General features: G+C 32.3%; 1 protein-coding gene across 5 annotated transcripts in view; it reads left to right on the forward strand.

Annotated features, from left to right (window-relative positions):
• The window catches only part of Ufd4 (ubiquitin fusion-degradation 4-like), a 405607-nt gene that overhangs the window by 197543 nt on the left and 193401 nt on the right, over positions 1–14663 (forward strand). For all 5 annotated transcript variants that reach the window (XM_085808305.1, XM_085808308.1, XM_085808306.1 and 2 more), the window contains exons 17-18: positions 13637–13740; positions 13901–14012. In XM_085808305.1, the coding sequence (XP_085664431.1) occupies positions 13637–13740; positions 13901–14012 (216 nt within the window). The remainder of the gene's footprint in view (positions 1–13636; positions 13741–13900; positions 14013–14663) is intronic.

Here is a 14663-nt window from a genome sequence, read left to right on the forward strand (position 1 = left end):
TAAACCTTAAAGAAGATGGAACTTTTACAACTTGGCACCAAATTTCGTCCTACTTCTAGTATCAATAAACATTTTTGCCTCAAACAATTCAATCAAGATCTTGATAAATTTATCATCTTAGTTAGTAATAAATCCAATTTACCTACTACTACTTTTCTTGAATGGAAAGCTGCACTGATTAAAGAATTTCGACATTTACTCTTCAAGACACTTTCTTTCAACTCTCTACACAATAAGAAACAACTCTTTGATCTAATCAAAAAACTGCAAGATAATTTTATCATTACTAAAATTGACAAGCTAGCAACAATTTTAGTGTTTTTTGAAAAAAGTTTTACTTCGACCTTCTGCACAAAGAACTAAATAGTAATGGCACTTACCAAAAAATTACCACCAACACCAAAATTCTTATCAATAAATTTAATGCACTACATAAAAGACTTAAGATACATCCACGGAACTATAATAACAGATTTGCTAATCTCTATGCCCTTCCAAAATTTCATAAGTCACCTATTAAATTCAGATTCATTGCCAATAGTACCAAAAGGTATCTTAAAGAAATAGATTATTTTTTTGCAAAAAATACGTTTAATACGTGACTTGATTAATAACTATGATTTTCAAGATCTGCATTGCAACTGGATGATTTCAAGTAACGAACTCGTAACTAAGACAATTAATTCAATTCAAATAGACCATATACAATGCTACGATTTTGAAAACCTTTTTACTACCTTACCACTTGAAGAAATTTATACCAGCTTACTTGCTCTACCAGATATAATTCCACAGATTTCGACAATAATTGATAACGAAAAATGGCAACTTTATCTTACGAGCGTGCTTTTCAATAATTTTATTTTCTTTAACAATAGCATCTTCAAACAAATTCAAGGACTCCCAATGGGCGGAAATTTTTCGAGCACTGTCTGCGAATTATTCTTTTCACAAGAGGCGGCCCACCAGCGGCCGAGCGGTAAAGTCACTGAACACTGGTAGTTCGGTCCGAGGTTCGAATCCCGCGAACGGGCTGGCTGCATGGGTGTTTTCGTGGTTTTCCCCATGTGTAACATGTATACGTGCCAGTTTCCCTTAGAAAGTCCTCCACGAAGGCATCCCTCCCTATAGGCAGATAGCCCTAGTGTGCTTTGCCATAATTAAGTACACCAACACCACCCTTTTCACAAGAGAATTGACCTTTGTCCGTTCACTAAACAAAGAACATAAATTTTACCAACACGTATATCGTTACATTGATGATATCATAGCCTTTAACAACCATAACAAAATAGAAGCAGCTAATATCTACCCAACTAGGTTAAAACTAAATAAAACAAATACGGTGCAAAATAATGTAGTATATCTTGACCTAAATATTATTGATTACAATTTTATTAAAGTCTACGACAAGAGGAGATAATTCACTTTTTCTATACTAAAGTTAACCATTGGAATTCTAATATTTCCAAAAGAATCATCATTAATGCAATTTTTTCACAGCTACTTAGAATAAAAAGAATATGTAATACTACAGAACACTTACAAGAAGAAATACTTCGTCACGATTTTGAAAAATAACCAAATTCCTCATAAAATAATTAAAAATACATTAAAAAAAGTTGGCATTAGCCTTACCAATTTTTAGATAATTTGTTTTGGATAATGAAATTTTAAGCTTAAAGCCCACGGGAAGGCACAAAGTGGATGGCTGATTCAGATTATCTAATGTAAAATTTAATTACATTTTTATTTGTTTACAGCACCATTCTCTTTATAAAAGTTCCATCTTCTTTAAGGTTTAAAGGACCAGCCCGTACGTTGTTGTAATATTTGACTAATAGCAGACCGCTATTTATTTTATTCTATTTTGATTTTGATTTTAATTTTACATTGCGCGGAGTCGCAATAGCTTTTGATACCTTTGTATTTCAGCGGATGCGTCGGGAAAAAGGAACAGAGCAGTGAAGCTCCAAAAAAGGATTTATTCCACAAAAAAAATATATATATATATATATATATATATATATATATATATTCGGGAATACTAATGTTCTTTCATAAAAATTTTATCGCATTAAAAAGAGCTTCAATGGTCTGTTTCGGTGAAACGCGTAATGGTATTTGACCTAGTTCGACAATCAGTTTTTTTCCCTTGAAAAGCCAATTAAGAGTACGAGTGGGTTAATTTACCATTTTTCGCTATTTAATTATTGTATTGTTGCAATTTGTGTCTTCATTTTTATTTTTAATTTTTACCTTTTATGTATTGGCATTTTTTAATCTATGTTTTTTTTTTTTTTTTTTTTTTTTTTTTTGTACTTTCCTTATATATTATTTTTTTTTCCATCGATCTACTTTTCATGTGAGTTAACTTTTCACATATTACAATGGTCAGATTAATTTTTTCGTGCATTAGCAAGTCTTCCAGCATTAATTTTGGCTGTGTTTACAGTTTTCCAGTTTTTCCAGACAAATTACTTCTTAGTTTTTATTTTTGTAATACTGCATTAAAATATTTCGTGGAGCTACAGCTCCTGGTAACTTTTTAGCAAGATTGCTGCAATGTTTCTTCCTACTACTATTATTTCATTTCTTTTTGCAGCATTATGTGCAAAAGTTTTTGAGACCAACTTACGTCTAATTACTTGACCAGACTTACGTCTAATTACTTGTTAGCTTTACATTTTCTTTTTCAATTTATATATATATATATATATATTTTTTTTTAAAGCTGGGACTTGAACCAAACTGTCAAACTTTTAAAGTTTAATTTACATGGTGGTTATAATTAAAGTTCCACTTTGAAATAGTTATAAAAGGAAAACTACCGAACCAAATGTTACCAAACTTGGAATCGTATAAAGGAGTTTATGGAAATTTCTTTTCCGCGCGCGCGCGGGGGGGGGGAGTTAAAAACTCGCCATCAGGGGGAAAATGGCGCCGTGTGCAATATTGTTAAATGAAATAAGACATGAAAACATTGGTTTAAATTGTGTTTAATCGCTTCCGAAACATGTTACAAAGCATGTTCAATGCAGCATCCAGCTTTTTCCAAAAGGAAGTTAATTCCTGTTACTGCATTATCAACAGCAGCTCTTAGCATATCAGGAGGAATGTTACAGACATGTCGGTGTATCACATTTTTCATTCCTGCCAAATTGTTTAGATTATCACCATAAACAGTGCTTTTGAGATAACCCCATAGTTCCACCAAAAATCACAGAGGTTGAGGTCTGGTGGGAAGTGTCGGCCTATAAGACGTTCATTCGTGAAATGTTGCTTAAGTAACTGTGCGACACGTAAGGTGGGGCCCAGCCCTGCATTAAAATCTTAGTGTCTAAAATGCCACGTTACTGCAGTTCGTGTATCACAAAACATTTTAACTTTGACCCTAAGCAAGCTGCAATCACAGTGGTCCAGCTGTCGACTTCTCTTCAGAGAAAAATGGTTCAGTTATGAAACTAGCTGTCATTCCACACCAGAAGGTGTGGAATGGCTGCTATGCAATTGAATGCAGTAAGAGAATGCAATGGAACTAGGTAGATAACATGAGGGATTTCTTTGGCCCAAATCGATTAAAAGCTTTTTGAATCAGTATCTTCATGTTTTAAGGCCGAATTCAGGCTTCAAAATTACAAATTGGCTGTCTCTAAGGAAACGATCTCCAGATTGTACGCACTTGTGCGAGTGATTTGTGATCTCACATTTTCTAATCGCTAATTCGTGGTTTTCACGGACGAATTTCTTCCTTACATGGATGGCGCATTAGACATTTATCGAATTTAACGCCTTTAAATGGTAATTCGCTTACTTCAAAGTTTCTTAAGAATATACAACATATTAAACCCATGTAACAAAAGGTTAAGTTAGATTCCAACCCATATTTCGTTTAACAATATTGCGTACAGCGGCATTTCCCTCCTGGTGGTGAGGTGTCGAACTTTTTTTTTTCGCGGAAAATAAATTTCCATGACCTCCTTTACAGAGTTACCAAGTTTGATAACATTTGATCCAGTAGTTTTCCTTTTATGACCATTTAAAAGTGGAACTTTAATTATAACCACCATGTATATTATTAAATTTTAATTGGAAGCTGTGCGTTACATGTATACTATGTGTAAGATTTTCGCTTTTATGGAAAAAATAAAGAATCAAAGCAAATATACTTAGGATAATAAACCAAAACTGAAGAAATTTCCCCTCCCTTCGAATATGAAATATTGAAACTTCGGCCTAAAATTTATTGGATTATCGAAATATTCAATTTGACTTATCTTTTAAGTCCTAGTTCCGACAACAATACCGTCAAAAATTCCGAATTACTGAAGCTGAAGCAAAGGTTTTAGTGTATATTCAGTGTATGTTAATAAAGTAATCAAAGTGTAGCAAAAATAGATTATAGAATTTATGCTGATGCAACATTTTGTCTGAATGCACAACATGTAATGGAAGAGAAGGCTTGTAGAGATCTGTTTTTGACAATCCTCTATAAAAGTAGATGGCCCACCAGTGGCCGAGCAGTAAAGACACTGAACTCTGGTAGTTCGGTCCGAGCTTCGAATCCCGCGAACGTGCTGGCTGCATGGGGGTTTTCGTGGTTTTCCCCGTGTGTAACGTGTATACGAGCCAGTTTTCCTTAGAAAATCCTCCACGAAGGCCTCCCTCCCTTTAGGCAGATAGTCCTCGTGTGCTTTGCCGTAATTGAATAATCCAATCTAATCCTAAAAGTAGATGTCATACTCCTTTTGTCTCTTCAGTGTCAAAAAACTTTCCTTTGAGAGGCAACTTTAGTTTTTTTGGGGAAAAAAAAAATCACAAGAAGACAAACTTGTAGAACATGCAGGACGATTGAGTACACATACTTATTTTCAGAGCACAAGCTGTTCTCCGATTGGTTATTGAATAATGAAAAGATGCATTGTGATGTGATACAAAACATTTGGAATACTTTTTCTGACTGAATGACGTAAGATTAAAAGTCATCTGCTTAATTCACAGCCATTTACAAGTCAACTACTCGGGCAATTGCAAAATCGTTTTGATCCTGAGCTTGTAAGACAAACCTAATATCACTGGATTTAAACATTTCTTTAATCTTCCGAGAATATTCCTTCTTTAGCTCATATTCCAATAATATTAAGTGAATAGAATTATTGCAAAAGAAATTGAATATTCATTTGCACTACGGCTTGGTAGTTTACTAACGAGTTAACAAAACTTAGATTCTGCTTTTTGTGTCAAAGAATACAACAATATTTTAAATATTTACAAATAAAATATTAAATTGGAGCCTCACCAGTTGCCTAGCATTTGAAGATTGTTAAATACTAATTGTTTGTTGCGAAGTCTAACCCAGGCTGCATGGTTGGTTTTCGTAGTTTTCTAGGTTCTCTTTACAGAGGTTCTCTATGAAAGCATCTTAACCAAAAAGCTCCCATGTTCTTTCTATGTTCAAATAACTAAAGCGCGATTTCCAAGTGAAGTTACTAGCAAAACCCGAATACTCATTAAAAATCATGTAGTTTGCCAATCGGGAGTAACATGAAATATGCGGCGCCAATAATTGAATTGCTGTTATGGTATGCTGCTTCTAAACTTAGATGGTCATTCTTTAATTAAATATAATTTATTTGTAACTTCTACTAGAGCTGACGGTAAGAATCGAAGTGCAAATAAATAATATCGTGTGCAATCTTGATTAATATAAAATTAGAAATATTAGCATAGAAAAATATTTGCATTCAGACAGAAAGTTTTTTGAAATATTTGCAATTACATTATAAGAAGGATTTATTAATAACCATAATAATTACTCATTATATTACTGATAATTAGAATTTAGTTCTTGACAATTATATTCTAAATTAGAATTTTAAGGATATAATGGATTGGATTATTCAATTATGGCAAAGCACACGAGGGCTATCTGCCTAAAGGGAGGAATGCCTTCGTGGAGGACTTTCTAAGGGAAACTGGTTCATATACACGTTACACATAGGGAAAACCACGAAAACACCCACGCAGCCAGCCCGTTCGCAGGATTCGAACCTCGGACTGAACTACCAGTGTTCAGTGTCTTTACCGCTTGGCCGATGGTGGGCTTAAGGATATAATGAAAATACGCTATGCATAAAAATACATTTTAGGATAAAAAATGAGTTGATTTTTTATATTTAAAAACTTCTTAGATTCATTTAATAAACATCGTACCCTCGTTGTTAATTGAATCCAGCATGTTGCGTGTCGTTTATCAGTGGCGTAGCTACGATTCCAGCGCCCAGGGACAACTGAAGAATTTGCGCCCCTTTATGTGTGCCAAATGGCAAAAAATTCCATTAAAATTTTCGTAGCTTTAATTTGACGCCCCCTGGATGCTGCGCCCGGGAACAAATGTCCCCCCTTGCCCCACCCTAGCTACGCCACCGTCGTTTATATAATTATTCTTGCTTTTCCACGGAATCTGCTGACTTATTCAGCCATTAAGTAGCTGCAGATCATTTCTACATAACCATTGAACTTCCATTAATTCGGTCTCTAGAGGGTTGTACGTTTCTATCATAACTTGACTTTTCTAAAAATGATAATTCTAAATCTTATGTTTCTATAAAAGTATACTGTGCTTTAAAAATATGGTATAAAATATATACTCTGCTTTAAAAATATAATAGTATCAGCCGCTCTTTCAGCCACTTCATAAGCAACAGCTTGTTTAGAAATAAATTATGCAATTAATGTCATAAAATATTTTGATAAAATTCAAATAAACATCAAACGAAAGTTCTCAGTTTTAGACAATTCGATTTAAATGAAATGAAAGTAAAGTAGCAGACGATAAAACTCCGAAGAAAAAAATTTACTCTTACAAATATTTTTTCTAAAAAAAGGAAGAAAGAGAGAAATTTAAAAAAATAGTTAAAAATTTGAATATCATCTATAATTTAAAAAAATAGCTTTTCATATAGTATTAATAAATATTTATTACGCATGATTGAGGGGAAAAAAGTCATATAATTAATTCTCCGTAAAATTTTATTTGAAATTTAAGGTTAAAATAGCTGTGGCAATTTACTGTAACAAAAATCCATAAACCACATTTGGCGTTATTATCGCTCAAAAAAAAAAAAAAAGATGCCAAATTTCAAAATGCGAAAATATGTAAATTCGTGTATATCTTTGAAAATTTTGAATAAAAAAGTCTAATTTTTTGCAGGTATGCTTAGAAATACACCTACTTTAAGATGATAGTAAAATTTTTATAGGTTATAATTCAAAATTTTTTTGAAAAATTTATAAAAATTATTTTAAAATAGAAGTTTAAAAAATTGAACACAAAAAAAGGGTAAATTTTATTTGGAATGAACCTAAATTTCGAAATGTGAAAGTAAAAATCAAAAAAGTTTAATAAAAAAAAGAGATATTAATAAATATTTGCCAAATTCAATTAACATTGAGGAACTAAAATTTTGAAAGCTAATATTTAAAAAACTACTCATACGATTTTTACAAAACTCGGCATTCTGGCATAATTTGAGTTGTAGAATCGAAATATGGAAAAAAATTGTTATGTTATTTCAGAAAAAGTCCTATTTTGTGTCATAATAACTATGTTAAAATAGTGCTGTATATAAATCTAATATATATCCTAAGTCGCGCTTCCGAGACATGAAAAATGCAGTTTGAATTTTGTCAGTCGGCCCAGTAGAATGGAAGATATAGCATTTCCCCCCCTTTTTTTTTGAGCATTGTACCTGCTGCAATGTTACATTCATCATTGTTAATAACAGTCTCCCACATGCAATGCATTATTGCCTGCGAATGTGGACATGTTGAAAACTTATAATTCCTATAACATTTTTCTTGTTCTATCTTCTGTTGTCATTGGTCTTTTACAATGCTCTTTTTTGCAATTATCTAACACTGGGAATTTTCGGCATACACATATCATTCTAGTGCCATTTATGGTGTTTCAGTGCACTGATAATTTATGCAGGAAAAGAGTGCATGTTGCCATTAAAAATTTTAAATGTTTTTCATATACTGTGTGATTATGGCAAAGCCTCGAGGGTTATCTGCCTAATGGGAGGGATGCCTTCGTGGAGGACTTTCTAGGGGAAACTGGCTCATATACATGTTACACATGGGGAAAACCACGAAAATGCCCATGTAGCCAGCCCGTTTGTGGGATTCGAACCTTGGACCGAACTAGCAGTGTTCAGCGACATTACCGCTTGGCCGCTGGTGGACCTAAATGTTTTTCATTGTAACCATAACAGTGAGAAGTCTATTGATTTAAATCATCACAAATCTCGAGTGCATGCATTAAAATAATAAAATCTGAAAGTTCCTTTCGTATCGTTGAGTGGATAGGCCACTAGTTGTTCATATACCCGGGAAGTTTTTTTATGACAATGCTGGATTTAAATTTCACACATTTAAAAATTCACAATAGCCATATAAGATGTCATTCCTTGAAAAGCATGGCTGCCTTTTTATCCAGTCATAATATTTTTTTCACTTGGTTATACATTAGTTTATCAGGGTTGCCACACTACCTGAAAAACCAAAAAAAGTCAGGAAATTCGAAAATTGATTAAAAAGATCAGGGAAAAAGCAGGGAGTTTAAATATTTTAGTCAAAATGTGGACATATGGCATTCACCCCAAAAAGTGATTTTTACACCAATGTAAGAACTGATTACTTCTGATGAATTATGTATCGCATGAGCATCATTCAGGTAGCTCATGTAGAGCCAGTTTTCACAGCTCCAATCAGATTGTCTATTAGAAAGGCAAAGCAAGTTTTCAATAACTTTGGTTTCCAGTAACATCGGGAGATTCGTATACATATTTGCAATGCATGTTGAACAAAAGAAAATGCCTTTCCATTCTCATATAAAACAAAGTTTATTCAATCCCAGTATACAGTACACACAGGATTTGGCAACATTATAATGAGCTGTAAATGGGTCACTTTAGTGTTGGTGACAATTTTCAAAATCGTACCAAGGATGTACCGTATACAAGGATTTTCCCACAAAATCTTTTAACCCTTTTTATCTCAAACCTTATTTGTCATTTTGCAGTAAAATAAAAAATATAGTAAGCAGTCATCTAGGCTAACCATTTAATATAACTAACTAATTCTGCCAAAATATTGTTGGTTGTAATTCAATTTTTAAGTAATTAACTTTATTTTAATGTTATTCATATTATTTAATGTTGTTTCTTCCCTTTATATGCATTTATTATGAGTTAATAATCCTTTCAAATTCTAGGCAATTTTCTCCGACATACTCCTGCAACTAATTCTTGCAGTATGATGACATACCATTACAAAATTTAATGCACATATATTTTGCTTATGTATGCTGCTAAATAAATGTAAAATACCTGAATTTATTTTAAAATATTATAAAATCGATTTCTTTCTTTCCTTAACTGCAAAATATCTCCAAAAAAGACACTTTTTAATCCAGATTGGGCACATTCTAATCTCAGTCTTCAGTGGAGAACTGCGATTCTGGTTATAATAGTAATGCTTTGAGAAAGCGATTCATCATATGTGATGTTCAAATTTTTCTGTTTTCAAGTGGTACCGTAATTAATTTACCTCTCAGCACAGCAAATGTGCATTATGGGGATATACTGGAATTTTCTTAAAACTCACTTGGAATTGTCAGAGAATTTCATTCTCCTGTTTGAGTGGCAAACTTGGTTTATGATTTGAAATATTTTACATTTTTACCTCCTTTAATTATATAAATATCTTAATGAATGGAAGTTTATGAAGACATAAATATAAGTAATTATAAAATTTTAGATCAGTAAAAGCTGTTTACATGCAGTTCTTTATGAGCTGACCCCAAAAGTCGTGCCTCTTGGATGATTAAATATATAGAAATTTGGACTGGTAAAAAGGTTCGTTATATCTGGGGTGGGAGGTCATTATAAGCTGGGTTCACTATGGGAAGGTTTGACTGCATTGGAAGCTAATTTGTATTATGAATGAAAAATTATCTTATGTTGTAACAGCATAAATTGCTGTTAAATGAACAAAGAGCTAGCAAATTTTTATAAAAATTTCCATGCTATTATGCACATTTTTTAATAATTCTACTGATATTTGAATTTTAGTACCCATATTTTCTTTTTTACTGTGATTGTTGTTTGGTGTTGGGCAATCTTGAGAGCATTTTCATAGTGTCTGCATAGTGTATTTGTATAGCATTTGCATAGTGTGGTTTACATTGCAGCCTACCAATGGAGCATATATGATGCAAGTAAAACATAAAACTTCAATGGCTACTTTCCTTGAGATTTACAAAACCAATGAACAGGATATGTAAACTTGTGACATGTGAGGAAAAACATATGATGAATAATGGGTGATTAATGTGACTGGTATGCTGGCAGGGTACTTAGCTGCAACAATTCCATGGGATACTTCGAGGAAATGCTGTCCAGGACATTCTACTGAATTCCTTTTCTTATTCTGGTTTTCAACAACTCTATTCCATGTATCACATTGCCACACCATGCTGAAAAGAATCATAGTTTCTGGCCACTTCACTAACCAGCCTTCACACCTTTTTTGGTATCTACTGTGGGATTACATATCATTAGCCTTCACACCTTTTTTGGCATCTACTGTGAGATTACATAGCATTAAACTTTTCACCTCTTCAGCTCTAAGGAGAAGCTGTGCAAACTGCTACCTCTGCCTCACAGAGCTGAAAAAAGAAAGAGACATAAAGCGGGTAAAAAGAAAGTAAAATAAAAAGAAAAAACAACAAAAAAAATCGTTAGAGATTTAATTGATTCATACATGTCCTCTGTTTGTCCCTGCCAAGATTCTTAAGATGTCAGCAGGTATATCTGCTGTAGACACATAGTTAATGTCATTTTCGTTATTGTCATAAAACTTTCTAAGGTAGTGAAAATGACTATCAATGTGTTTTGTTCCAGAGTGGTGAACTCAGTTTTTCATTAAAGGCCATGCTCTTAATTATCATTGTATAGCGTAGTTTGTTCTGTTATCTTCTCCAAAAAACTTAGCTCTCTCAACTCATCGCTTCTTTTGAAGCTTTGGTAAATGCTATGTATTGTGCTTTAGTTCTTGGTAGCTCTACAGTTCTTTTCTTGCCTGATTCTCATCCAGCTTCTTGCTTGTATGAACCATAACCACTAAATGATTTCCTGTCGAGAGTATTTCTGGCCCAGTTTTTGTGTATGTAACATACGACTTTCATTTGTTTTGCAGTAAGTTAGTTATCTTAATGTTTAGTGTAGATTAAGGTACTGTAGTATGTGTTTTGTTTGAATGCAGTGAAAAGCATTTTTGGTTACTGTTAAATTGGCCAAGTCTACTTACAAAATTTGCAGTATCATGACGTGTAGGTACAGCTAAGTAAATTAAAGATTGATACTTACTTTTGTCTACAATTTCAGTTTCTTTGGTGATGTTTGAAGATTCACATAGTTTAATGTTAGGGTCTAACAGTGTTGTTATAGGCTTACATTCCTGCCTACTGTATTTAACCAAGAGTTCTTTTATGCACTGTATTTGGCTAATTGATATATTTTCATTTTGTTTAATGTTAATGTCTGAACACAGTTTTATTTTACAAGTCTCTTATCTTAAACGTTTTGCTAAGAGTTTTCTTAATTCATATCACAAAGATTTGTTATTATTTTAAAGATTTGTTATTAGTTAAAATTATTTCATCATCTACATAAATTGTAATTATGATAGTCATCTGTTCCTTTCTGAACATAGAGTCATCTGACGTTAGCCTTTTGAATTTGAGTTTCTGCAAAATTTCATTTAGTTTTGAGTTTCAGGTTTATCCTGCTTGCTTAAATCTGCAGATGTATATTTTCAGCTTGAAGACTTTGTCTTTAGAAGTTACAAAACTTTCTGATTAAGACATGAAAATCTCTTTATCAATTTTCCCATTCAGATAAGTTATGTTTGAACATCCATTTTATGTATCATCAGATCATATCTGGCAGCTGAAACAGTGTATGTATAGATTTGTAGCAAACTGTGAGTGGAAGTGTTCCTGGGTAATCTGTTCCATATTTTTGCAAACATCCGCTTTGTACTTACTGACTGTGCCTTTTGTTTTATTTGCAATATCCATTTGTATCCAACAACTTTTCTGTTCTCTGGTAAATCAGTTAATTCCTACTCATTGTTTTTCAGGTACTGTATTCTTCTTGTGTAGCTGCTCTCCTTTCTTCTACATCTGATCTGGATAAATCTTCCTGTACTGGTTCTGGATCCCCTGTAATTTAAAATTCTATCTAAAATTAAGCAAAATACTTAGGAATTCTGGAATTTCAGATCCTATTTCTCAAAGTTTATCCGTAGTAAAGAAGAGAGAAGTTAGAACACATCATATGTTTGACATTTTTTTAAGGTGCCTTACCTCAGATGATTTCATGATCAGAGTAATAATTGCTAAAGCTTTTGGATCTTTTGAGACCCACTTGTCAAGTTTGTCCTAGTTATTTTCAGAAGTTTCTGGCTTGACTAACTGCTCACTTGTGAGTTTTGACTGGATTAAAAGTATTTTCTGTTGGAAACGCCATATCTCAAAATTAGTTATCAAATGTTATCAAAATTCCCAGTTTAAATATTCAAGTTAGTCATTTTCCTTTGTTACATCCAATTTCAGTAAAGCCAAGGAAAAATGAGTAATTTTCCTTACCTTATTTTCTGTCAAAATACTGCTGAGACGTACATCTCCACTGGACTTCTTGGGCATCTGAGAAACGGCTTCATAATCTGTTTGGGTTTTGATGATGTTGTGAGTTTTAGTGTAATGTAAAATATGCTTTTGTCTATTCTTTCTAAATCAGCTACTCCTCTAATTTTCTTGGGCAGTGAAATATGTAATTACAACATATATTAAAGCAGAAATGAAATGACACACATGTATGCATATTAAATATCACCAAATCTTAGCAGAAGTGTAAGCTTGAATATGTTTTTTATGCAATAACGTGACTTAAAGTCATATTTACATTAGTATGCTAATATAACTGTTGTTACTCATTTAGGTCTTTGAGACTGAAATGTATATTTATGTAGTACAAAGTTCCAAATTCAGTTGTCCAGTAATCAGAATCATCTATTCTCCAGACCACTGATCAGTTTTATTAATTATTATTTTTTTAAACTCTCCTTTTTTCCCCCCCCCCCTTGCACATTGCAGAAATGGATAATAGAATTTTTGAAATCCAGAATCCTCGAAGTCTCAACATATCTTGATTAAAAAAATTTCTAGGTTTTTTTTAAATTATCAGTTTAAATATCTTCACATTACATAAAGAGATTATAAAATTAAATATATGAAAGGTTGGTTGTGAAATAATGAAGCATGTATGATTTCAGCACAACTTAAATTTACAATTAAAGATTCATTAAAAAAAAAGCAGAATGTTAAATCTTAGAATTTATTTTTTTCATTAAAAATGAATTTCAACATAATTTTGTTTGTTTTGTATAACAGCTTGTTTAAATGTTGATGCTCATGAATTTGTTCACCTTTTTTTTTTTTTTTTTTTTTTTTTTTTTTTTTTGTCTTTCAATATTGAGTCATCTATTTCATTATTTCATGCCTTGCTAGAAATATCAAGAAGGAAGTAATGTTTTGTGCCATTCAAATAAGTTGCAAAATGATCGTGTTGCTGTCTTTAAGAAATGTTTTTCTGAACAAGTGTCATCAGTCAGGTAAATATTCTGTGCTAACTTTTATTACAGATAATTTTGACTTTTTTTATGTGCTTGAAATTACTTTTAATATTGGTGTTATGTTCCATAGAAAAATAAAACTGCATTTTAGTCTATTTTAATTGTATAATTATGATGATGCATATTCTGTACTTTATAGCAATACATTACCATCAGTTGCTCTAGTTCAGAAACTGGTTGCTGTCTTAGAATCAATCGAAAAACTTCCTGTTTATCTTTATGATACAAATGGGAGTGGAAATGGTCTCCAAGTAAGTTTATCCATATTTTATTTATGGATATTTTGACATGCGTGTATTCTTTGCAGATGTTTATATTTCAGACTTTTGTATGAAAACTACTTAATTCAGCTATTAAGTAGCTGCAGATCATTTCTACATAACCATTGAACTTCCATTAATTCGGTCTCTAGAGGGTTGTACGTTTATATCATAACTTGACTTTTCTGAAAATGATAATTCTAAATCTTAAATTTCTATAAAAATATATTGTGAAAAATAAAGAAAAGCTGTTGAAATTTTACAGCAACAGTGATTCTAACACTGGAATCCGAAACCGGAAATATTTGCATGAGCTGAAATCGGCAAGCCTCGATGCTGTGTACATATAATACAATGAATATTATAATCAATTTATATCTGTAATAATAATTTTATTCATATAAGAAATTATTGCAATAATGTATATAATAATTTAATTAATTGTATCTAATACGCCTTATTCATTTTGCACCTTTAGTCCAAATATTATGCTTTATCTTTTCTGTCTTAAAATCTGCAAAATCCTAAAATACGCACAACCTCTGGTCTCAAGCTTTGCGGATTTCTGGAATTTTACTGTATAATATTGAGAGTTATTACTTACATAATTTCATAGGAGTTTGAAGGTGTTATTTTCTCAGT

The sequence above is a fragment of the Stegodyphus dumicola genome, chromosome X1 (assembly GCF_044657685.1).
Source record: "Stegodyphus dumicola isolate Sdum_Otavi_A_Nest chromosome X1, ASM4465768v1".
In the NCBI taxonomy this organism is placed as follows: domain Eukaryota; kingdom Metazoa; phylum Arthropoda; class Arachnida; order Araneae; family Eresidae; genus Stegodyphus; species Stegodyphus dumicola.